At 57.7% G+C, this 23,373-nt stretch overlaps 2 protein-coding genes across 4 annotated transcripts; one reads left to right on the top strand and one right to left on the bottom strand.

Moving 5' to 3' along the window:
• The first annotated feature begins 6,795 nt into the window (after nucleotides 1–6,795).
• CHPF2 (chondroitin polymerizing factor 2) lies at nucleotides 6,796–13,690 on the top strand. 3 transcript variants are annotated; one of them, XR_011144945.1, is made up of 7 exons: nucleotides 6,796–6,863; nucleotides 8,130–8,478; nucleotides 8,929–9,493; nucleotides 10,190–10,372; nucleotides 11,045–12,843; nucleotides 13,167–13,317; nucleotides 13,549–13,690. XR_011144945.1 is itself a non-coding variant. In XM_068973207.1 (4 exons), the coding sequence occupies exons 1-4, from the start codon at nucleotides 8,198–8,200 to the stop codon at nucleotides 12,341–12,343; spliced, it is 2,328 nt and encodes a 775-aa protein (XP_068829308.1). In that variant the 5' UTR covers nucleotides 7,267–8,197; the 3' UTR covers nucleotides 12,344–12,846. The 3 variants fall into 3 exon arrangements, 1 of the variants encoding a protein (XP_068829308.1); XR_011144946.1 differs by lacking the exons at nucleotides 6,796–6,863; nucleotides 10,190–10,372 and having other exon boundaries at nucleotides 7,267–8,478; nucleotides 11,051–12,843; XM_068973207.1 differs by lacking the exons at nucleotides 6,796–6,863; nucleotides 13,167–13,317; nucleotides 13,549–13,690 and having other exon boundaries at nucleotides 7,267–8,478; nucleotides 11,045–12,846.
• Nucleotides 12,659–21,924, bottom strand: SMARCD3 (SWI/SNF related BAF chromatin remodeling complex subunit D3). The gene is made up of 13 exons (XM_068973208.1): nucleotides 21,847–21,924; nucleotides 18,723–18,934; nucleotides 16,959–17,001; nucleotides 15,967–16,089; nucleotides 15,769–15,891; nucleotides 15,429–15,524; nucleotides 15,128–15,229; nucleotides 14,725–14,886; nucleotides 13,861–13,958; nucleotides 13,568–13,703; nucleotides 13,189–13,311; nucleotides 12,980–13,081; nucleotides 12,659–12,803 (listed from the first exon to the last, which is right to left on the bottom strand). The coding sequence occupies exons 1-13, from the start codon at nucleotides 21,922–21,924 to the stop codon at nucleotides 12,750–12,752; spliced, it is 1,452 nt and encodes a 483-aa protein (XP_068829309.1). The 3' UTR covers nucleotides 12,659–12,749.
• Nucleotides 21,925–23,373: the final 1,449 nt, after the last annotated feature.

Genomic DNA, 23,373 nt, shown 5'->3' on the forward strand with positions numbered 1-23,373 from the left:
GAGCGGCTTCTTGAGCTCCTCTGCGTGCGGCCGGCTCACCAGCCAATCACGGCCTCGCGCGGCTCTCGTCGCGCCGCCGCGCAGACTCCTGGGAAGTGTCGTCCTCCGGCCACCGCTGCCGAACCTGAGACCCGCTCCTCGAGAACTACCGCGGATCCCAGAGGCCTCGCGGGCCGCATGACGTCATCACGATGCGCGCGGCTGAGGGGGACTGGAGTCCCAGAGCCCTCTCTGCTAGCGGTCCGCTTCGGGCGCCGGAAGCGGTGAGTCCCAGATTTGCTCCTCAGAGGAGGGGCTGCGCCGTCCCTGGCTCCCCTGCCTCTGGAATAGCTGAGGGGTTATGCGGAGCTACCGGCTTCATCAGGGCCGCCAAACCGGCTCAGACAGCAGAGAGAGCTACTACACTTCCCAGCAGGCGTCAGGCAGCAATGGGTTGAAACAATGGCGGGGGGCGGGACGGGGAGGAGGAGGAAGAGTGAGGCGACCGGTGAGAGGGCCGGGAAAACGCTCGTCGCTTCCAAGAGGATGCGAAGAACAGAATTATCCCTCCGTGAAGGAAAGGCGTCCTCGTTCCGTGAAACCGAAGCTTTAGAGGCTGGTCCAGTGATAACCAAACTTTAGACTGTGCCGAGCGTTGTTCCTGAATCGTCGCTGCTCTGCCTATCCACTGCAGAACTTGTTAAGTTTCCATCCAAAGCCAGTAAGTTTGATGGGAAGAACCCTGAAGTGAAAATCCAGACTTCGGAGTTTACCTTTATAACGTCACTTGCCCGTTCGTTGTTGTTTTTTTTTTTCCTTCCTTCTCCCTCGTTACTTTTCATAGTTTAAAACCCCTCACGGACTTCTCATAGCCTGCAGTAAGCAAATCCTAAATCTGTAGTCTATCAAATACTTCTCCAGGTTTCTGATCAGTACCTCCCACAGGGACACGGCTAGAGGGAGCAGAGCCAGCTGTTATTTCCGGCCCTGGAAACTGCAAATCTCAGTTTGCTCCTTGGCTTAAGCGAAGCACCTGATCCAAAAGTAGACCCCCGACCCTTTAAAAAAAAGTGAGCTCACTTCATTTCCTCATAGGATTAGATTTCCTTCTCAAACTTGATGCTCCAGTAGAATCTAATTACTTGCGTTTCTGAGGTAAGCCATGCCATTTCACACCTCTTGCCTTTAAGGATGCCTTTTCCTAGACTAACCCTCACCAAGGTGTGACTCAGAGCTAGATACTAGAGTTGTAACGGTGGTACGTCATTCTCTGGTCTCAAGGAGCTCACAGTTAAGAATGCCAACTAAAAGTTATTGCTCACCATCGGGTTTTAGAATGATGAGGTCACTAGCTACTGCAGTCATGGAGCGTCCACACACCTTGAAAAGAGTTCAGGACAGAGATCAGGAATGAGGCACTCTGTGCTCTGGGGAAAATTGACAAAACAGACCTTCAGATATTTTCTGGGGAAGATTTTATGAGCCCAATTTCTTGCATCTTCTCATGTCTAAAAAAGTAGAGACATCTGCTCTTTGTGGCTAGGAACAACCTTCTGCCAAAATGTGTTTGACTGCACATACCCCTCCCCCCACCACTTCCACCAGCCACCAATCTATATATACTCACCTCTCCTACTTCTTCAGAGTAGTTTCTCAGAGCTATCTGGAAGGCTGTCTCCTGGGCTATAGTCCTCATTAGGCCCCCAAATAAAACTTAACTCACAACTCTCACATTGTGCTTTTTTTTTTTTTCAACCGACAAGATGAAAAATTTAAAAAGGAAACAGATCATGACATGTAGGTAATAAGTGCCATATGGGCCAAAGCATTGTTCTAGGTAGAGATATACAGACAGTAGTTAACTGCTTGCAGTGCCCTTCTTTATGAAACAAGGAAGTTGTATATGATTGTGGTTCACATAAAATGACTCATGCAAGCACCTAGCCTCCTGGGAGGTCTACAATATGCCTGCCTCTCCCAGCCTCATTAAAATGCCTGGTCACAGGCAGGTTTCAGGTTACAGATAACTAACATAATTATACTCCTTCATTTATGCCATCAAATTTAATTCCCCCAACAAACTCTAAAGTGGGTATAAATACAACTTTACAGATTGGAAATAAAGGCACAGCGCTATTAAAAAAATAACACTGCTGGTAGGAAACAGTACCAGTGTTTGAAGCTCAAATCTTCTGGTACTGGGAACCACTCCAGCTCTGTAAAGTGACTTGGGATGGCAAGGACTAACGAGTTACTTCTCTAAATCTACCTGCAGACCAACCAATCACGTCCATGATTTCCCATAAATTAACAGTTGCTGGGCAAAGTCTCCTCTAGCACAGTAAGAGTGGCCTAGAAAAGTTAGAAGTTCTGCCATTCTCATCCAGGGTTTAGGTCTCTTGCAGGGGACAGACCTGGGCATGAAGGAAAAGTTCAGTTCCGTTCAGTCAGTCATGTCCAACATGCAAAGATCTCGTCCTCTGTTGTTCCCTTCTCCTCCTGTCCTCATTCTTTCCCAGCATCGGTCTTTTCCAGTGAGTCAGCTCTTGGCATCAGGTGGCCAAAGTATTGGAGCTTCAGCTTCAGCGTCAGTCCTTCCAATGAATATTTAGGATTGATTTCCTTTAGGATTGACTGGTTTGATCTCCTTTCTGTCCAAGGGACTCTCAAGAGTCTTTTTCCAATGCCACAGTTTGAAGGCATCAAGTCTTTGGCACTCAGCCTTCTTTATGGTCCAACTCTCACATGACTAGGGGGAAAACCATAGCTTTGACTAGATGGACCTTTGTTGGCAAAGTAATGTCTTTGCTTTTTAATATGCTGTCTAGGTTGGTCATAGCTTTTCCTCCAAGGAGAAGAAATTTCATGGCTGCAGTCACCATCTGCAGTGGTTTTGGAGCCCAAGAAAATAAAGTCTCTCACTGTTTCCATTGTTTCCCCATCTGTTTGCCATGAAGTGATGGGACCAGATGCCATGATCTTAGTTTTTTGAATGTTGAGGTGAAGCCAACTTTCTCACTCTCCTCTTTCACTTTCATCAAGAGAGAGGCTCTTTAGTTCCTTTTCACTTGTGCTTCATCCAGTCCAGCATTTCACATGATGTACACTGTATATAAATTAAATAAGGAGGGTGACAATATACAGCCTTGACATACTCTTTTCCCAGTTTGGAATCAGTCCATTGTTCCATGTCCAGTTCTAACTGTTGCTTCTTGACCTACATACAGATTTCTTAAGAGGCAGGTAAGGTGGTCTGGTATTCCCATCTCTTTAGGAATTTTCCACAGTTTGTTGTGATCCACACAGTCAAAGGCTTTGGTGTAGTCAATAAAGCAGAAGTAGATGTTTTTCTGGAACTCTCTTTTATTTTTTTATGATCCATGGATGTTGATCTCTGGTACCTCTGCCTTTTCTAAATCCAGCTTGAACATCTGGAAGTTCTTGGTTCATGTACGGTTGAAGCCTGGCTTGGAGAATTTTGAGCATTACTTTGCTAGCATGTGAGATGAGTGCAATTGTGCAGCAGTTTGAACATTGTCTGGCATTGCCTTTCTTTGGGATTGGAATAAAAACTGACCTTTTCCAGTCCTGTGACCACTGCTGAGTTTCCCAAATTTGCTGGCATATTGAGTGCAGCACTTAAACAGCATCATCTTTTAGGATTTGAAGGGGAAAGAAATGGGGAAATAAGATGGAGAGAGATCAGAGGAGAAAAGGCCTGGCTAAATATGGAAATCACCGAAGGTCAGTGCTGGAACAGGAAGCAGCATCCAGCCTCTTCATTTAAAATACAAAGAAACTGAGACCCAAGGGAGGAAATGTTTCACCCAGAGTTACCTAGAAACTTAGTAACTGAGAAAGGTCTTGAACTTTGCTGTTCAGTGTGGTAGCCTCTAGCCAGATGTGGCTATGGAGCCCTTGAAATGTGGCTAGTCTGAACTGAGATATGCTGTAAGTATGAAATATGCATGAGGTGGGGGTGATTTTGAAGATTGCATGTGGATAGGAAAAAGATTAAAATATCTCAATTTTTATATTGATTACTGTATATGCAGAGTATATCATGGGAAATGCCAGACTGGGTGAAACACAAGCAGGAATCAAGGCAGATGGGAGAAATATCAATAACCTCAGATATGTAGATGACACCACCCTTATGGCAGAAAGCGAAGAGGAACTAATGAGCCTCTCTCGATGAAAGTGAAAGAGGAGAGTGAGAAAGCTGGCTTAAAACTCAACATTCAAAAAACTAAGGTCATGGTATCTGGTCCCATCACTTCATGGCAAATAGATGGGGAAACAGTGAGAGACTATTTTCTTGGGTTCCAAAACCACTGCAGATGGTGACTGCAACCATGAAATTTCTCCTGCTTAGAAGAAAAGCTATTACCAACCTAGACAGCATATTAAAAGCAAAGACATTACTTTACCAACAAAGGTCCATCTAGTCAAAGCTATGGTTTTCCCCCTAGTCATGTATGGATGTGAGAGTTGGACCATAAAGAAGGCTGAGTGCCAAAGACTTGATGCCTTCAAACTGTGGCATTGGAAAAGACTCTTGAGAGTCTCTTGGACAGAAAGGAGATCAAACCAGTCAATCCTAAAGGAAATCAATCCTAAATATTCATTGGAAGGACTGATGCTGAAGCTGAAGCTCCAATACTTTGGCCACCTGATGCCAAGAGCTGACCCACTGGAAAAGACCCTGATGCTAGGAAAGATTGAAGGCAGGAGAAGGGGACAAGAAGACGAGATGCTTGGATAGCATCACCAACTCAATGGACATGAGTTTGAGCAGGCTCCAGGAGATGGTAAAGGACGGAAGCATGGCATGCTGCAGTCCATGGAGTCTCAAAGAGTTGGACATGACCGAGCAACTGAACAATAACGTGGTCAAATGTTAATATTTGGGATATATTTAATATAAAATATTAAAATTAATCTACCTGTTTCTTTGCTTTTTTTTCTTTGCTTTTTTAAAAAAAGAAATGTGGCCACATGAAAAGAAGTTTAACATCACTAATTATTAGAGAAATGATACAATGAGGTAGCACTTCAGAATGGCCATCATCAAAAAAATCTACAAATAATTAAACTCGAGGGGGTGTGGAAAAAAAGGAACCCTCCTAGAGTGTTGGTAGGAATGTAAACCAGCTCCTATGGAGAACAGTACGGCGGTTCCTTAAAAAACTAAAAATACAGTTGCCATATGATCCAGCAATCCCGCTCCTAGTAGGAAATGGCAACCCACTCCAGTATTCTTGCCTGGGAAAGTCCATGGACAGAGGAGCCTAATGGGCTACAATCCAAGGGGCCACAAAGAGTCAGATATGACTGACCAACTAAACAGCCTAGCCCCAGAATATTTAAAAGTTTACATATATGGCTCACATTGTATTTCTAATGGACAGTGCTGGTCTGGAGCCTAAAAACCATTTACCACCTACCATGTGCCAGTTGCTGAGGGGAGACCAAATGAAAGTAAGACCAAAACAGTGAAGAGGAGCCGTGCTGCTGTGTTCCATCCCACTTGCCTCCTAGAATGGGTTCCTGACTCTACCAGCCCCAATGTTCTCTTTTAATAAGGAACTTTTCAAGTAACACCTCTTTTCCTCTTTTGAAATAAAGTTCGTTTGTGACAACCTAACTACACACATAAATTTCAAAAAATCACAGTGTAATGATAACAGAAGAAAAGGAAATCCTTCACAAGAAAAGTTACTTCCCTGTGCTGGAAAACATCAATAGTCACTACTTGTTACAAAATGGTAACAAGAACATTCAGGGACAAAACTGAAGTACAGGCTTCTTTCCATTTACATGATAGTTACATTCTTTGAAAATTCAGCACACATTACAACCCTGCAAAATTACTTGTTACATATTAAACAGACTCAAAAAGTAGATGATTTTAACCATTTTTCCCCCCTCTAAAATGAATCTTTGTAGGACATTTGAAAGCTGTGTAAAACAATTCTAATGCGATACAGTCTTGCAATGTACATGTAGCATTCTCCTCTCAATTCTTTGACAACAAAACTGCCTTCCTGCATTTCCAAATTGCCCCCTAGAAATGTGCCATCATGGGTGGGAACCCACCATAGCTGCTTGAAGGCCCACCTGCCTTCCAGACTCCCTTAACCTGTTGTCCCCTCACTCAGCAGCCTTAGCTGCTTTGGCCTTCCCAGTTCTTGGGCCAGTCTTCCTCTTTCCGGCTTCCTCTTTTTTGCCTGGGTAACGTACTGAATTTTGGATCGCAGCATTCCCAAATCCTGAGTCTAATTCTTCCTGCTACACTTCTCCACTAGAGTCTTTACTTTTCTGTTACTTCGGACAGTTTGTAATTTCGACCTAAACGTAAATGCTTATTTTTATTCTTTGTCAATGTGTGTTTAATACCCGTCTCCAACTGAGGGCAGGGACCATGCCCACCTCATCGACCAAACAACAAACATTTCTGAAATAACCTGAGTAGGTGATGGGGTTTGGAAAGCTCGCTGGGAGTAGTAGTCCACGGAGGTAGAAAACGCGCTCATCGAAGGTGAGAAGAGTTTTTTCCTAGGGTAGAAGGGAGTCGAGGTTGAAGATCTGGGTCATCTTCCGATTCAGGCTGGGTCCACTCACAATAGGGGTTGCGGAACGCGCGCCGGCTCCGGGCGGAGGAGGGTGGAGGGTGGGCGGGATGAGCTCTTCACCTACCCCGGCCCGCTAGCTGCGCGGACTCGGGGCGGGACGACCATAGAGAGGGCGAAGGCGGAGCGAGCGGCCGGATGCGGTCACCATAGAGACGGGGACCGACAGCGAGCGGAAAAGGAAGGAGTGGGCCGGGCTGTGAGGTGGCAGCGGCTGCGGTGGCGGAGCCGGCGCTTCGGCGGAACCCTGGGGTCTGTTCTCCCCTTCGCGTCCTTCCCTACAACCCTGCAAGGGGTTGTCGCTCGATAGGAGCGACCCCAGCTCCGGTCCCAGCTCCACGTCCTCGCCCCCCGGAGCTCCCCGGGACCGGGCATACCCCGGCCGGCGGCCGCCCCTTACATCGGCCCGCCCTCGCCCCCGGCCCGGCCGCAGGGGCCTCCCCTTGGCCGGCCGCCGGGGTGTCCCTGGGTGTCCGCCGCCCGGTCGAGCCTGAGAGCGGGGTCTTTGCCCTCTCCCCACGTCGCCCGAACGGAGCCTCCCTGCCCCACTTCCTCTGACAGCCCGTGACGCAGCCAGTTCTTATTTCTGCTGCGAGACGAACGGCCCAGTCGCGCTCTGGGCCTCCTTTCTTGGGCCTGAGGCTGGTCAGTAACGGCTGAGAGGGAGACGTGGGGCGAGGAGTTGCCGGGCTTGACACCCGAGCATCCGTCCGCCCGCGCCAGCTGCTTGTCGTCCTCTCGATTTGCTTCGGGTGCCTGGGGCCTTGGGAAAAGGCAGCCACCGAATCGCTCTTGACAACAGCCAGAGTGGCTTGTCACCGGCCTCCTTTCTCTTCTCGGAGGATGGTGGGCAGCCTCGGGCTCTCAGCACGGGGGATTCAGAGAAGAATGCCCTGCCCAGCAGCTCCATCAGCTTTTGTGCTCCTCTGAGGCTGTCCGTGCTGAGTTACCACATCCCTCCACCTCATTAGGTGGGGCAGAACCTCTGTGCGCAGTGCCAGAGGCTCCTGACTGCCGGGAGGAAGGGTTCCTCTGGCGCGAGTGTTACCTTAACGCGGGTGAAGAGAGTAGGAAGGCCTGGGCTCCATCTCTGTGACTGCCCAGGGGTCAGCAGCCCCTTCAGTGAGTGAGTGAGATGTATGCCCCTCCCAGATGCTCTTTGGGAAAGGCCTGTGGAGTTAGGTTTCTCTAGCTGGGTGCTGGTGTTTTGCTGGCTAATGTACTTTTCCCTAACCCCAGCTTTATCAGTTGCTGCCATCTCTCTGCTTAGATACTGTCACCAGATGTATGTAGTCCTTCTTTGGGGGTTAGGTTTGGCAGGACTGAGTCTTGCTTCTTCCTCTTCTGGACCAGAGGACCCACCATTAGTGGGTGAAATTGATTCTAACATTTACTACCATTTGGACTGAGGGTTAGAACCAGCACCTTGACAGCGGAAGACAAGGCAGGAGTTTCTTGGGGATCCTGGGCCCAGAAGCAAACACAACCTTGTTCTCTCGTTGACCTCACTCGCCCCAGGCTCCCTTGTTGAAAGAGTCCGTTGGTCACTGATTGATCCCTGAGGCTGTGCCCTCTGGGGCACACACATGGCCGGGCCCACCACCATGCGGCTGAGCTCAGTGTTGGCTCTGCTGCGACCAGCACTGCCCCTCATCCTAGGGCTGTCTCTGGGGTGCAGCCTGAGCCTCTTGCGAGTGTCCTGGATCCAGGGGGAGGGAGATGATCCCTGCGTAGAGGCTCTGGGGGAAGCCGGAGGGTCACAGAGTCTAGACTCAAGAACTCAGCTTGACCAAAGCGACGAAGACTTCAAACCCCGGATTGTCCCCTACTACAGGGATCCCAACAAGCCCTACAAGAAGGTGCTCAGGTGAGAGTTAACGTGCACGTGTGTGCATCATCCCCACACCCCACTTCAGGGTTGCTCCGAGTCCGTGCCTCCACGTCCTATCCGTGGTCACTGGTAATCGTCATTAGCCTTCCTGAAGCAGTTCTCTGCCTTATTTTCCATCATGGTTCCAGTTTTTTTTCCTCCTCCTCAGGCCTGAGAAAGCCTCACCCGTTGGTGTTAAGTCAGTGGTTGGATGTTCTTCAGGAGGGCAGGAGTTGCATCTAATCCATCTAATCCATTTCCCCGAGATCAGTTCCAGCATCAGCTACTCAGTAGACGCTCTCTCCAGTAGCTCATTAGTGTTGATGAGGAGGTCTCCCCATTCTTGTCTCATCCCCAGCTCACTAATTCCTGAGGGGAGGTATACGCTGGACACGCTGGGTTCCTAAAGATTAGGGAGTTGACCCTGGCACACTGGTCTCCCTGCAGGACTCGGTACATCCAGACGGAGCTGGGCTCTCGCGAGCGGTTGCTGGTGGCTGTCCTGACCTCCCGGGCCACGCTGTCCACTCTGGCTGTGGCTGTGAACCGCACAGTGGCTCACCACTTCCCCCGGTTGCTCTACTTCACTGGGCAGCGAGGGGCCCGGACCCCGGCAGGGATGCAGGTGGTGTCTCACGGGGATGAACGGCCAGCCTGGCTCATGTCCGAGACCCTGCGCCATCTTCACACGCACTTTGGGGCCGACTACGACTGGTTCTTCATCATGCAGGACGACACGTACGTGCAGGCCCCCCGCCTGGCGGCCCTGGCCGGCCACCTCAGCATCAACCAGGACCTGTACCTGGGCCGGGCGGAGGAGTTCATCGGTGCCAGCGAGCAGGCCCGGTACTGCCACGGGGGCTTTGGCTACCTGTTGTCCCGGAGCCTCCTGCTTCGGCTGCGGCCACATCTGGATGGCTGCCGCGGAGACATTCTCAGTGCCCGACCTGACGAGTGGCTCGGCCGCTGCCTCATTGACTCTCTGGGCATCGGCTGTGTCTCCCAACACCAGGTGAAGGCCCTTGCAAGTTAGTCCCCATCCCTGACAAATTAGCAGGGACCACCAGCTGGTCTCGAGGCTGGGGGGCTGCCGGCTCTTTCCTGGCAGCTCCTGGGGTGGTCGTTGTGCCCTCACCAGTCCTAATTGCCCCTCTCGTTCTCCCTTGCCCACCTCTGGCAGCCTTAGATCCCTAGGGCCGTCAAAAGTGGCGTCTTGTCAGGGACCTTCTGAGCAAGCCTGAAAGGTGTCCCTTCCTCACCAGTCTCCCCCCATCTGGCCCCTCGCCCTCTGCCCTCTGCCCAACACCTGTGCCGTCTCCAGTGACCTGGGAGTGCCATTGAGGGGACCGCTCTCCTGGAGGAGGAGAGTGGCCTGGGAGCCTCCCTGTTGGTTGGAGAAGAGGGGACAATCCCAGAGGGGCCCTCCTCCTCAACCGGAGTCCTGGCCATCTCTGCTGGCTCTCAGCTGTCATTCTTTTGAGAAACAGCAGGATTCTTTGGGAGACGAGGTCATCCTAGTTGCCTAGCGGGCACTCTCTTCTCCAAAATCTGGTGAGAGTAAGGCGAAGGTTGAGGGGACCCCAGAATGAGCTCCTATGCCCTTTTGGCGGCAGTGGCAGTCACAGGCGTGAGCGCCAAGGGTGGTCAAGGGTAGTTGGGCCAGGCAGTTCCTCCATGTGTGGCACTGACTGGTTTCATGGTCCTCCAGGGGCAGCAGTATCGCTCATTTGAACTGGCCAAAAATAGGGACCCCGAGACGGAGAGAAGCTTAGCTTTCCTGAGTGCCTTCGCAGTGCACCCTGTCTCCGAGGGAACCCTCATGTACCGGCTCCACAAGCGCTTCAGTGCTCTGGAGCTGGAGCGGGCCTACAGCGAGATAGAACAGCTGCAGGTGAGCGGGGGACCCAGGGTTGCAGGTCAGAGGGTGCTTCCGACGTCCGGGCTCACAGATGAGCAAGAGGGGAGGCAGGGCGAGGCAGAAGGAGGCTGACTGTACCGACTGAACCTCAGTGAAAAGCACCCCAGGGAGAAGGGGCTCCGGGTGCTCTGGGTGAAAGCTCCTGGCACAATGTGGGTTCACTTGAGAGGATCTGCAGGAGAGCTCTGAGGAGCGGGTTTGGCACCAGAAGGGTTTCTCTCCTCTCCAGTAGTGCCTCGCTGAAACCCTGCAGTCCCTGGACTTCTAGCACTGTCCTTAAAACGCCCAAGGGCAGAAGGTAGAAGAATTCTCTAGTTGATGGCAGGGGGTTGTCCGAGGTGGGATCCAGGTGAAAACAAAGGTTTCCTTCTGTGAAGAGAGCGTGAGTCCTGTGAGTGAGGAAGAGAAAGGCTGCGGAGCCCCAGACGTCAGGGTCCCCTGCCCTCTACAGCGGCACTCTGCCCACCCCATCCTCCTCCCCGCAGCAGCTGTGTGCAGATGGTGGGTCTGTGTGCCCCGTACAGACAGGCCAGGCCTCACTGAGTGTTGATGGAGTCAGGGTGGACCTCAGAACCCAGGACGCTGGAGCGTGCCGGGGTCCTGACTCCCTCGCCAGGTGCTAATGGGGCGTCCCTCCCGCCCTAGGCTCAGATCCGGAACCTGACCGCGCTGACCCCCGAGGGGGAGGCGGGGCTGAGCTGGCCCCTTGGGCTCCCGGCCCCCTTCACACCGCACTCCCGTTTTGAGGTGCTGGGCTGGGACTACTTCACAGAGCAGCACACCTTCTCCTGCGCGGACGGGGCCCCCAAGTGCCCCCTGCAAGGGGCGAGCAGGGCAGACGTGGGTGACGCTGTGGAGACGGCCCTGGAGCAGCTGAACCGGCGCTACCAGCCCCGCCTGCGCTTCCAGAAGCAGCGGCTGCTCAACGGCTACCGGCGCTTCGACCCAGCGCGGGGCATGGAGTACACGCTGGACCTGCTGCTGGAGGCCGTGACGCAGCGGGGGCACCGGCGGGCGCTGGCGCGCAGGGTCAGCCTGCTGCGGCCGCTGAGCCGCGTGGAGATCCTGCCCATGCCCTACGTCACCGAGGCCACGCGCGTGCAGCTGGTGCTGCCACTACCGGCCGCCGAGGCTGCCGCGGCCCCCGCGTTCCTGGAGGCCTTTGCGGCTGGGGTCCTGGAGCCCCGAGAGCATGCCTTACTCACCCTGTTGCTGGTCTACGGGCCACGGGAAGGGGGCCGAGGGGCCCCAGACCCGTTCGTCGGGGTGAAGGCGGCAGCGGCCGAGCTGGAACGACGGTACCCAGGGACGAGGCTGGCCTGGCTCGCCGTGCGAGCGGAGGCGCCTTCCCAGGTGCGGCTCATGGACGTGGTCTCCAAGAAGCACCCCGTGGACACGCTCTTCTTCCTCGCCACCGTGTGGACCAGGCCAGGGCCCGAGGTCCTCAACCGCTGCCGCATGAACGCCATCTCCGGCTGGCAGGCCTTCTTCCCAGTCCACTTCCAGGAGTTCAACCCTGCCCTGGCACCACAGAGACCGCCCTCGGGGGCCGGCCCCGACCCCCCATCCCCTCCGGGTGCGGACCCTGCCCGGGGGGCTGCCGGAGGGGGCAGGTTTGACCGGCAGGCTTCAGCAGAGGGCTGCTTCTACAACGCGGACTACCTGGCTGCCCGAGCCCGGCTGGCCGCCGACCTGGCAGGCCAGGAAGAGGAGGAAGCCCTGGAGGGGCTGGAGGTGATGGATGTTTTCCTCCGGTTCTCAGGGCTCCACCTTTTCCGGGCCGTGGAGCCAGGGCTGGTGCAGAAGTTCTCCCTGCGGGACTGCAGCCCTAGGCTCAGCGAGGAACTCTACCACCGCTGCCGCCTCAGCAACCTGGAGGGGCTGGGGGCCCGTGCGCAGCTGGCCATGGCCCTGTTCGAGCAGGAGCAGGCCAACAGTACCTAGTGTGCCCGGGGCCCCGCACCTCCACACACAGCCCCTGCCGGGCCCCGCCTGGGGAGGCAGGCAAGATGCATGGACAGATGGGAGAGCTCGCCGCTGTGTTTTTTTTTTAATAAGAAAATGTTATTAAAAGTGTCTTCTGCCAAACTGGTTTAGGTCTAGGAAAAATGGGAGTAAGGAGACTGAGGGAGGGGGTGGGGAGCTTCCCGGAGGGACCCACTGCCCTTTTCCCGCCCCCCTCAATCCTCCTCCCGCCCCAGTTGCCAGTGACCACACGGCTGTTATCAGGCAAATGACCTTTAATCCAGCCCCTGCCTCGCCCACAAGGTGTCGGGGGTGACAGCCAGGCCCGAGGGGACAAGCCAGGGCAGGGCCGAGTGGCCCTCTGCGGCACGCTTCCCCCGCGCGCCTAGGTGTTGCGCACGACCAGCGACTGCTCCAGCTCCTGCCTGCGCTGCTGGATCTGTAAGGAAAGGAGAGCAGGCGCAGGTGATGAGTTGCTGGTGAGTGACGGGACGGGCCCCACCCACCTGGAGGAGCATCTGGGAGAAGGCGCAGCCCCACGTGTCGAGGGGGAGGCTGGGGGGTTTCTCTGGGGGTGAGCGGGGAGCCGAAGGGGCGGGGGGTCAGGCCTCACACCTTGCAGTAGAAGTAGCGGCTGACGGCCTCCTGGGACCAAGGCTGGTGGTAGAACTCAGCCCGGCGCTCCTCCTCGGGGTTGCCCGCCACGTCTGTCATCACCTGGGAGGGAGCAGCAGGGTCATCCTGAGTCTGGACACCCCCGCACGACATTCACTGTCTCCCCTGCATGCTTGTCTCGACCCAGCACTCCCCGAGGTCCCCTTCACCTTAAGGTCCCGGCTCTGGGAGCGGAGGAGGTCCTGGATGTAGCCCTTGGGGTCTCTGGAGAAGCTCAGCATGAAGTCCCTCTGGATCTTGAGCTGGTTGATGGACTCAATCGTCTCATGGATCTGCAGGTAGAAAGACACGTGCTCTCGCCTGCCCAGGCTGAGGTGGGAGAGGTGGGGAGGGGGCGTGGCAGGGGGCTCTCGCTGTCCCCTGGAAGGGCAGTCCCCGGGAAGGGCAGTCCCCGGGAAGGGGGCGCGGGCGGAGCTCCAGGTCCCAAGGGCAGGGCCCTCCCGTCCTCTCCCATGTCCTTGTCCTGCTGTGTCTGTGCGTGTCACCGTCGGGTCCCCATCCTGTTGCAGCGCTGGGCTCCAGCCCCACCTTACTGTCCAGAGCGCTGATCTCCTGCTGGTTGGCCGTGGACAGCAGGAAGCTGCTCATCTGCCCCTTCAGGGGCTCCTCCACCTCCACGTCAATGTCGTAGCACGCCGTCTTCTTCTGGTCCGACGGGTCCACGCTGCCAGGGAAGGCCAGCCCTTGGTGTCTGTGCTGCCCCGATGGAGGCCAAGGGCCTCCGAGGCCTGATGTGGGGGGTGGGCAGAGGGAGGGATGGGGCGGCGGGACCACCATAGTGACTCCCAGCTCTGAGAAGCAGGGTTGTGGGGGGGCCTCACCTGATGACATGGTTGATGACAATCGGGTCAGGGGGCAGCAGAAGGGCTGTGAGGCGCTGGGGAATCTCAGAAAACTTCAGCCGGGGACAGTCAAAAATCTGCAGTAGGAGAAAAGAGGTTCCCTGCTCTGCACTCAAAAGAGCCTCCGTTCTCAAAAGGCCCCCCCCAGCAGCCAGCTCTCAATGGGGAGGCGGGGGCCAGCCCTGGGCCTGAGGCCTGCTTCCACCGCTCACGGCGCAACCCCGAGCCGCTCAACTTCACACGTCGGCCTCAGTCTCTCCATCTCTGGGAGCCGAAGGCAGGGGCACTGATCTCAGGGGGCTTGTTAGAATTAAATGCGTCAGTTACACACGAAGTGCCTGAAGCAGCGCCTGGCATGCAGCGAGTGCTCAATAAACATCGACTGTTGTTTTCACCACTCAAGTCTACCTGTGGTATTTATTTTAAAGTTATATTAATAATAACCTCTAGTTTGGCAGAATCACTTCCACAGCAGTTTGATTCTCCTAACTGCCCAGTGGGTCAGACGGGACAGGCGTGGTGAAGATAAGGAACAAGGCTGCAAACAGCTAAATGATGGACCCGGCGACTGGCCCCAGGGCCAGAACCTGGGGGCCCTAGCTCCAGGTGCCAAGAACATGTTCCCCAGAGCCGCTAGCTTTCTGGGGTTCCCGATCGGCCTCACCTGGGGGGTGGGGGTGCTGAGACGGGCGGGCTGCAGCACAGGGCGGTGTGACAGAGCCCGGATGGGAACCCCGGTCTCCGGCTCTGAGATCATTCCCGATGGAGTCAAGGAGGCAGGGTGGTGTTCCCGAGCAGAGGCCCTTCCCCTCCCCGTGGCCCCAGGCTCAGGGGAGAGGGTACCTGCTGGAAATACTTGTCGCCGTTGATATACTCCTTGTCGTGGGAGTCCTGCAGCCGGTTGGTCTTCACGTATTGCCACAGGGCCTGGACGATGGCCGAGCGGCTCTGCGTGTGCAAGCCCAGCAGCCGGGCCAGGCGGGGATCCAGTTTGAACTGGGGAGGCTGAGCCAAGGAAGCCATGAGAAAATGAGACAAAAAGAGAGCGGGAGGGGCTAGGGACTCAGGACTCGGGGGCTGCAGGGCCTAGGCTCCTTGGAAACAAGCTTCTGGAGCAGGCAGGGTGGGGGTGAGAACGGGGTCTCTCAGGGCATACAGCTTGCAAGCCATGGCCCACCCCAGCTAGGAGAAGGGTACAGGAGGCGGGATGCTGGGGGGAGCGGTGTCTGGGAGTGAGGGCACGCACCTGGTAGTCCAGCATGAGGAGCAGCGTGCAACGCACACTCAGGTCCCCCGGCCTCTTCACCTGGAACCCATCCGTCTCCTGAGTGGTGGGTGTCCGGTGCCACTGTCCAGGGGTAGGAGCTGAGTCACCTCACAGGCCCGTCTGAGCTGGTGGGGCCTTGGAGCTCTGGGTGCAGGACTGGGGGCCTGGCGGAGGGGGTCCCCGACCCACGTCTGCGCCACTAACGGGACTGCATTCTAGGTTCTTTAGGACAGTGGCCTGTGGCCAGTTTAAGGGCAGGAGGGGTCTGGGTCTCTCTTACCTCCACGAGGTGGTTGTCAGGGCCATAGAGGTCTTTGTCCAGCTCAATGACCAAGCTCTTGAAGAAGGAAGAGAACTTCCGCTTCTGCTTGCTGGGCTGTGGGAGAGGCACGGACCGTGGGCGCGGAACAGGGCCCACGGCGGCAGAGTGAGTTGGGAGCGGGTGGGGGCTGGCCAGGTAGGGCCACACAGTCAGAAGCAGGCCTGGGCACGTCTCTCTGGACCACCCTCCCGCAGCCAGGGCTGACTTCCCCAGCCCTCAGTGCACACGTCCAGTACCGGCCTCAGCTCAGCCCCATACCCACCCCAGGACACCTGGAGAGACCTGGGCCAGGACGTACGTCATCCAGGAGCTTCCCCTCCACCCGCAGCTCCCAGGAGGCGATGCTGCCGTCAGAATCCTCGGCATCGGGCTTCGCAGGGTTAAAGGTATTGGAGATATAAAGACGCAGCTTGCGCTTTTGCTGTAGAGATAAACAGTGTCACACAGAGCCAGTTCCCAGGGCGCCAGCCCCGGCTTCTCCCTCAACCCAAGGCACCTTCATGGGCCGCTTCAGAGCCTCCTGGATGTCCACCCGCTTCCTCATGATGGTCTGATCCAGTTTCCTCTCAAACGCCAGGAGGTCCATGTAAGCCTGGGACTCCGGGACCAGCTCCCGGATCTGGAAGTGGGCAGGAAGCGAGGCAGGGAACCAGGGGCTCAGCCAGTCTTGCAGGTTGGAACGTGCGGGTGTCACGTGGCCCCAGGAGTGTGCGAGTGTGGCTGGGGAGCTGGCCACATTCAGGGCAGGGAACTTGGACAGCGCAGACGGGACCTCTGAATCCAGCCATGAAGGCCTGGATGTTACAGGGATGAAACCGCTGCTCCCACTAGGGAGATCCATGCATTTCATCACTAGGGGAGGCCGGAGCAACCATGGAGGCCAGCAAGTGCTTAGGGCTTCACCTCCTCATCCTGTCCTTTCCCTGTCACACAGCCTCTGGGTTCTCTTGGGCACCTGTGAAGTGGTCAGGGGCCCCTGGGGTCCCTGAGACAGGAGATGTCTCGGCTTGGGCCTACAGTGACATCTCACCCAGATGTTCTGCTCGAGCTGGGGTCTCAGCCGTCCTCCAGACTCAGCTGGGCCTGGGTCTCCTTACGCTGCTGGGCCTTCCGGCCAGCTTCTGTTCCCTTCTCTCCTCTGCCAGCCTGTGGTCCCCAAGCCCTCAGCCCCTCTTTGTCCCCTGCCTTTATGTCTCTGCAGACTGCTGGAATTCAATCTGCAGCCCCCCCAGACCCAGGATCCTACCCCCTCTGGCTCTGCGTCTCCCCTCTGCCCCACCCCATCCTTCTGGCCCTGGGGGAGCCTCATTTCTTAATTAGCTTTTTAAACAAAAAAAGTGAAAGTGACTATGATGTTGAAGCGCTGCTCCTGAGGGGGGAGGGGAGGTGGCCCGGGGTGGTGGTGGCGGGGAGTGGGGGGGAGAGGAGGGCGGAGCAGCAAAGGGTTGGGGGTGGGGTGGGCTGGGGGCTGCTGTGAAAGGCACTCACCCTTTGAGGGAGGATTTTGTCAGCCATCTTCCTCCTCTTGGCACTGTACATTTTTTAAAGAAAAAACCAGGTTACCATGGCGACAGATCTGGGAGTAACGAGGCCACCTGCTAAATTATCCCGACATCTCAGCCCGCCGCCTGGCTGGGGTTCCCACAGCCCGCTCATCTGCCCGCCCGAGGGGCTATGCCGGCGCCGGCCATGTGTGGTTCTGTCCTCTCATGGGGAGCGGAGGTGACTCTGTCCTTTCTCTGGCCTGGGAGCCCCTTTTCTGCCCCGCCACATCCCCAGATCCAGAGAAATTAGCCTTGGAAGGGGCTCGGAGCAGGGGCGCTGCAGAAATGTTTGGGGAAAGCTGGGCAGAGGCAAGGACAGAGTGGGGGGATGCATTGTGAGGACTTTTTTTCCCCTCCTCTGAGAAGGGGCACACAGTCCAAGGTGGCTGAGCTGGTGGGGAGGGGTGCTGACCCCCTTGCCCCATTCCAGAAGCAGGAAGTGATGGTGTGAAGCTGGTGAGGACCAGCACCCCAGCCACCCTGGGCTAGGAAGGGGACCCTGAAGGGCAGGGGGTGCTCATGCCCTTGGACCACCTGCCAGCAGGGCCCAGGGACATACCCACAGGTATCCAGATAGAGTGGGTACGGATGTTCCCCTCTGGGGTGTAGCTGGTGGGCTGGACCTGGGGTAGCAGCTGGGACTTGGACTCTGCTGGATCCACTAGCGGGTTCCAACTCCCAGAAGCAACCCCAGAAAACCCTCGGTGAGTAGAAATTAGAACCCAGCCTAGGGAATGGCTGCATACTGCCCCCGTGTGGTGGTCTCAACCACTGCCCCGGCCCTGGCCAAAAATCTATTCAAGGCTAGACAAGCAGGTTTCACTAAAGGTCTGGTTTGTTTTGAAGAAACTATCTCTGTGAAACTCTCCAGTTGTACAAGCTAAATCAGGGACTCTACAAAAGAATGACTCACTTTGCAAAGAATTCCTCATGGGCTTCCTATAAATGGTGAATTTTCCTTGACATGTAAAAAAAATATTTAATAATGAGGTAAAATCCACATTGCACCTTTTATAGGACTCCATCTGGTGTGCAAAAGGAAGCATGTGTGTTTGGCTAAACAGTGAAACCCAGAGGGGTATCTTCCTAGCCAGGCACCAGCAGGGGCTTTTGGGGGTGCCACTGGCTGGCTCAGACAAGGAAACAGGCTGGCCCTTGGTGGCTTGAGGGCAGACCCGTCCAGAAGACAGACCATGGCAACTCCTCAACATTTGAGTGCCCAAGAATCACCAGATAGCGCCAGGGGGCAGAGACTGCCCACCATGGGGCAAATCCCAGGCTCTCCCGCCACTGGCCAGGGATTCAGATTAACAAGATCCGGAGTGGGGCTTTCGAGGAGTCAAGCCAGGGGCGCTTCTGAGGAAGGCGCACTGGACAACCGCGCTAGGAACCGCAGTGTAAAGCTCGGCCCTGAGCCCTGGTGCCACAGCCCCGCCTCCATCCCCCAAGAACCAGGGGACTGGGGTGCAGAGAGGGACAGAGCAGGTGACAAGGAGAAGGGCGCGACGGTCACCGCCTGTCTCCACGGTGTGGGCACACAAAGGAACCGGGCCAGTGCCCCCTCAGCCCACCTCCTGGGAAAGCATCCCACCCGGGACGCCTGCTCCCTGCTGACCCCTCTCCGCCCGGGCTTCCCACCCCGTCCCTCCGGGTCCCGCGTCCGCCCCCTCCGCGCTGGGCACCCCCCACTACCCCCACCCCCGCTTACCTGCGGCTCCGCGCGGGGGCGGTGGGCACCGGCTGGCCCTGGCTCTGGGCCTGGCTCTGGCCGGGCGGGGGCGCTGCTCGCTTGCGGGCGGGCTCCATGCCCGCGGGGGCCAGGCCGGGTCGCACGGCGGGGCTGCCCATGTACGGGGAGCCCGGGGGGCCCATGGGCGCCCCCTGGTGGGGCATCCGGGCTCCAGACGGCATCCCGGGGCGCTGGGGAGGGGGGTCGGGGGGGCGTGAAGCAGACACAGGCGCCCGGCGGTCAGAACCAGGGCTCCGGGCTCCAGGCGCGCGGAGCTACGTCTCCCCCCGAACCCCGAGCCCCCCGGCCCGTGACCCTGCTGCCGACGGCGCGATGCCGATGGGGCTGGGAGGGGTGGGGAGGGGTGGGGAGGGGCGGGGGCGCCGGAACCGCGCGGCTTTGGCGGAGGGGGCGGGGGGGGGGGTGGTGGTGTTGGCTTGCGTCTCGCTGCAGGAAGCTAACTGAAGCCAGGCAACTAACTGCACAGGGCATCGCCAGCCTCGGATTTGCGGAAGGTGCCGCGAAGATGAATATTAATGGCGCCTTTCAACCTTTTCAAAGGATGCTCCTATCCACACGCTCCTCTGCAAGACGGACTGAGGGCCTTCTATCCCCACTTGACGGATGAGGCAACCGCGGCTCAAGGAGAGAGGCAACCTAGCCAAGGTCGTGCAAGGCCCTTTCCTGAGGGGCCCGGGGTTTGTGCTCTCTCTGCTGCTTTCGTTTAGTTCAGGGCTGGCTCTCTTGCTCCGGACTTCTGCCGTCTGCCTTCCCGTTTGCCTGCTTCCCAGTCCATTTCCAGGGGGTCCTGCCTTCCCTGCCTTCAACCCACTTTCCTCTCTGGGGCCCTGCTTTTGACCCCTCCGTCCCAATCCCTGCCCCCTTGCTCTGATTCCCAGCCTCTACCTTCAGGGGCTTGGCTGAATTAGCCCACCTGCATAATTTATTCTCAAGGTGAAGGCTTGGAGGTAGGGCTAGAAGCAGCTTGAGGGGCTGAGGTTAGACCTCACCAGGATTCTCCCATTGAGGGGAGGGGGGCTATGAGGCTTAACTGGTGATGGGTGGGCCAGAGGGCTTGGGTAGGTCAAAAGGATGGACATTTTCTCTTGTATCTATCTCTCCCTTGCTGTCTGCCTGAATCACCAGAGATGGCCCCATCCTACAGACTACAGCTACTCCCCACCCTACCCCAGTGAGGTCAGAAGTCTGGGTTCCCAGGGGGCACGGGGAGGCAGGTGAGGCAGGTGTGCGCCCTTGCTGCTATCCGGGTGCTCAACTGGGATATAGATGACAACCCAGTGCATTGAGCGGTGTTCCACAGACTCGTAAAACCTCACTTGTCCCATTCCAGAAGAGAGGCTGGGGAGGGCCCAAGGGGCTGTCAAGCGGAGGGTGGCCAGGATGTGGACGGGGGCCAGGAGAGCAGGAAGGAGAGCAGGGAGCCACGGTCGCAGACCCTGTGCCCCTGTTATACTATCTGAGCACCACCCACTCCACCCCAGGGGTGCAGCTGCTCCCCAGAACAGGGAAGCGCCCTGCCCCTGAGCCTAGTGAATCTCCTCGCACTGCCCCCCTCCCCCGGGTCCCTCCTGCCCGCGCCGTGTCTAACCCTAACCCCCAGCCAACCAGCTGTCTCTGCCCGTCACAGCCTCAGCAGTGAGACCTGCCTGTCCATGTGTCTGCCTCCCCCACCCCACCTGACCCTGTCACTCACACCTCCAGGGTGGTGGCCCATAATGGAACCCAGGCCCGCCACTCCCTGCCAGCACAGGCAGGGTGCTGGGAGTGGGGCTCAGGCCACCCAAGAACTGAAGCAGTGAGTTGACTTAAAAAAAAATCCACATGTATAGACTCTCTCACTCCTAGATGGGCCTTTTATTGGGACACCCCAGGCAGCAAGATCAGGGCTGGTCATGAGGCTAACCAACATGGGGACCCCTTGGAGTTAGTCCAGGGACCCATGGGGCCTGGAGAACAGGCTGCTTTGGGAAAGCCCCTTTCCTCATCAGCTGCCCTCCCATTTAATGAGGCTGGTGGTACTCACTGATCTGCTAAGGAGGCCCCAAGAGGGAGGCCTCCAGAGCCCCTAGAAGGCTGTGCTGGCCAGCAGGGATGGGTGACCTGCCCGAAGGGCCAACATTTTAGGGGCTCTGGCCTCTCTTACTGAGAACGTGCCTTCCTTGGAGTCACAACCAAATTTGGCCATAGTAAACCTGACTGCTTCCTTTCTGCCCGGCTTCAGCACCAGTGGCCGTCCCAAGTCCTGGAGCCTCTGCCTCTTCTATGCCACAGCCCTTCCAACCCGTCCCCACCCCCTCAGGCTCCCTGGGCTCACTCAGGCTCCCAGTAGGCCTTCTAAACCTGCCCCTCTGGTCTCCAGGCCTCCCGTCCCTGACTCCAGCTCTTCCTTCACACCTTTGAGGTGTTAAGGACATCAGCTTCTGGAGATGGAGGCTGCCACAGGATCCTCAGACCCCTTAACCTGGGGTCTGCCCCTAGAGAGGGCCTCTCTCTGGCCCTGATTGGCAGAGGCCAGGGGCAGAGCCCCGGAGCCCTCAGCCCAGGATGCAAAGGTGGTTCAGCCCCAGAGCTTCCCACTCACAGCGCCGCCAGGGTCACCTGCTCCTTGCTCCCGAGACACTGTCCCAACTGATGAACAAGCAGCCCAGCGCAGCGATGCCAAGTCCCCCCACCCCCCACTCCTAGGGCAGGGGTCGCACCTGGGCTCCACCAGGAAAAGAAGGGAAGACAACCCATCGGGTTGTCCCCACAGGGGACGCACCTACCCACCCACCCACCCACTTTGGGAGAGACCGTCCTCAAGTTCTACCCCCAAGCCCCTGACAGGAACCCATGCAAACGCCTGCCTTCCCCGCCCCGGGGCACCCATCCCCGGCCAAGCCGCCTGACGACGTGTTCGGGCGCCCCCAGGGCGCGCCGGCACGGGGCTGGGGCCGGGCCCGCTGGGCCGCGGCGCTCCCGCTAGAGGGGTGGGGTGGGGTGTGGGGGGAGCGGGAGCCCCCTCCCGGCCCCTCCCGACCTTCCCTCCATTCAGCCCGAGCCAGCTCGCTCGCCCTCCCCCGCTAACTTTTCCCCCACTCACCACCCCATGGACCAGAAACTCAAAAAGTTTGCTTTTCGTGGCTTTGCGCGCCCCTCCGGCAACTTCGTCCGCGGCCATCGGGGTGGGCTCAGCGGCGCCTCTCACTCTCTCTCTCTCTCTCTTGCTCTTTCTTTCCCTTTTCTGCCTTTTTTTTTTTTTTCCTCCAACTCTCCCCTCTGAGTCCTGCTGGGCTCTCTCACACTTCTACTCGAGCGGAGTGGGGAGGGGGCCCCTTCAGGGCTGCCCTGACGGCCCACGGCCCACGCCGCCGCCGCCGCCGCCGCCCGCCAGCCGCCGCGGCTGCCGCATTCCTGCACTGATAAGACAGAAATAGTCCGGCGGCCCGGGGTCCGCCTGTTGACTCGGCGGGGACGGAGAAGCCTGCCTTTCCCAAGCTTCGCCGGGCCCAAACAGCGCAGATAAGCGGCGAGGCTCGCCGGCCAGCGCGGCTCCGGGCCGCTGGGCAGCGGCGCCGCCTGCCCGAGGCCGCCCGAGGGCCGCGGGGAGGCGGCGGCAGCGGCGGCGGCGCGGGGAGGGGACGCGAGGGGAGGCGGCCGGGGGGCTCGCCGGCCACCCGGCCTCTCTCGCCGCAAATAGTTTTTCGCTTAGGGAATTCGCCGGCAGGGAACAGGCCGGGAACAGGCCGTTCCAACTTTGCCCCCAAGTGGCTCCTGCCGCATTTCTGAGGCCCTTTTCCCCAGAGACCTGGCAGGCCAAGTAGGGAAACATTTCGCTGGGAAGGAATCCGGGGTGGGTGGAGGGGGTGGTGGTGGCGGGGGGCGGGAGTCGAGCCCGGAGGAGGCCTTTCTCCGGCACCGGGGGCCGTGGTGGGTGTGCCCCGGAGGCGGTGTGCCCTGCAGTCCATAGATGTGTGCGCCCTTGTCTCACCGCTGAGTGTGTCTGCACCCTGGTGTGGGCACGGCCGGCGGCCGTGGGTGTGGATGTTTACGTGCGTGCACAGATAAATGCCTCCTCTGTGTGCCTCCCTCCACCGCAGCCTCCGGTACGCGCGCGCGCGCGGGCGGGCGCGGGTGCGTGTGTGGCTGGACACGGTCTGTGTCTCCCCGCTCGGGGTGTCTATTTCGGGCTTTGTGAGTCTTTGTCTCTCTGTAACAAAGTCGAGGCAGTAGGGGAAATTTCGGAGAGAGGGAGGTGGGCCAGGCTCGTGAGAACGGGAAGGGAAGCGTGGGGGCAGGCAAGGAACTGGGGTGGACGGATGGGTGGCGAGGGGGAGGCCAGCGCGACCTGACGGCTTTGGAATCGGGTGGGGGTGGGGGCGGGGGACCCGCAGGAGCTGGGGCGCTGGGTATGGTAGGGCCAGTCTCTGGACCCCAAAGTAAGCAGGGGTAGGGGTGGGGCTGTGAGGGAGCCCCAGAAGGGGTGGTGTGGAGGGAGCTGGGGTGAAGGAGGGACAGGAAACAGGAGGGGCGAACCCTGCAAGTCCCCAAGCTGGGAGCACTGGCCCCGCCCACGCCCCAGAGGCCACACCCTTCTCCCCGCCTCCGGGAGGAAGCACCCCAGGGGCTT

The sequence above is a fragment of the Capricornis sumatraensis genome, chromosome 5 (genome assembly GCF_032405125.1).
Source record: "Capricornis sumatraensis isolate serow.1 chromosome 5, serow.2, whole genome shotgun sequence".
NCBI classification, from domain to species: Eukaryota; Metazoa; Chordata; class Mammalia; order Artiodactyla; family Bovidae; genus Capricornis; species Capricornis sumatraensis.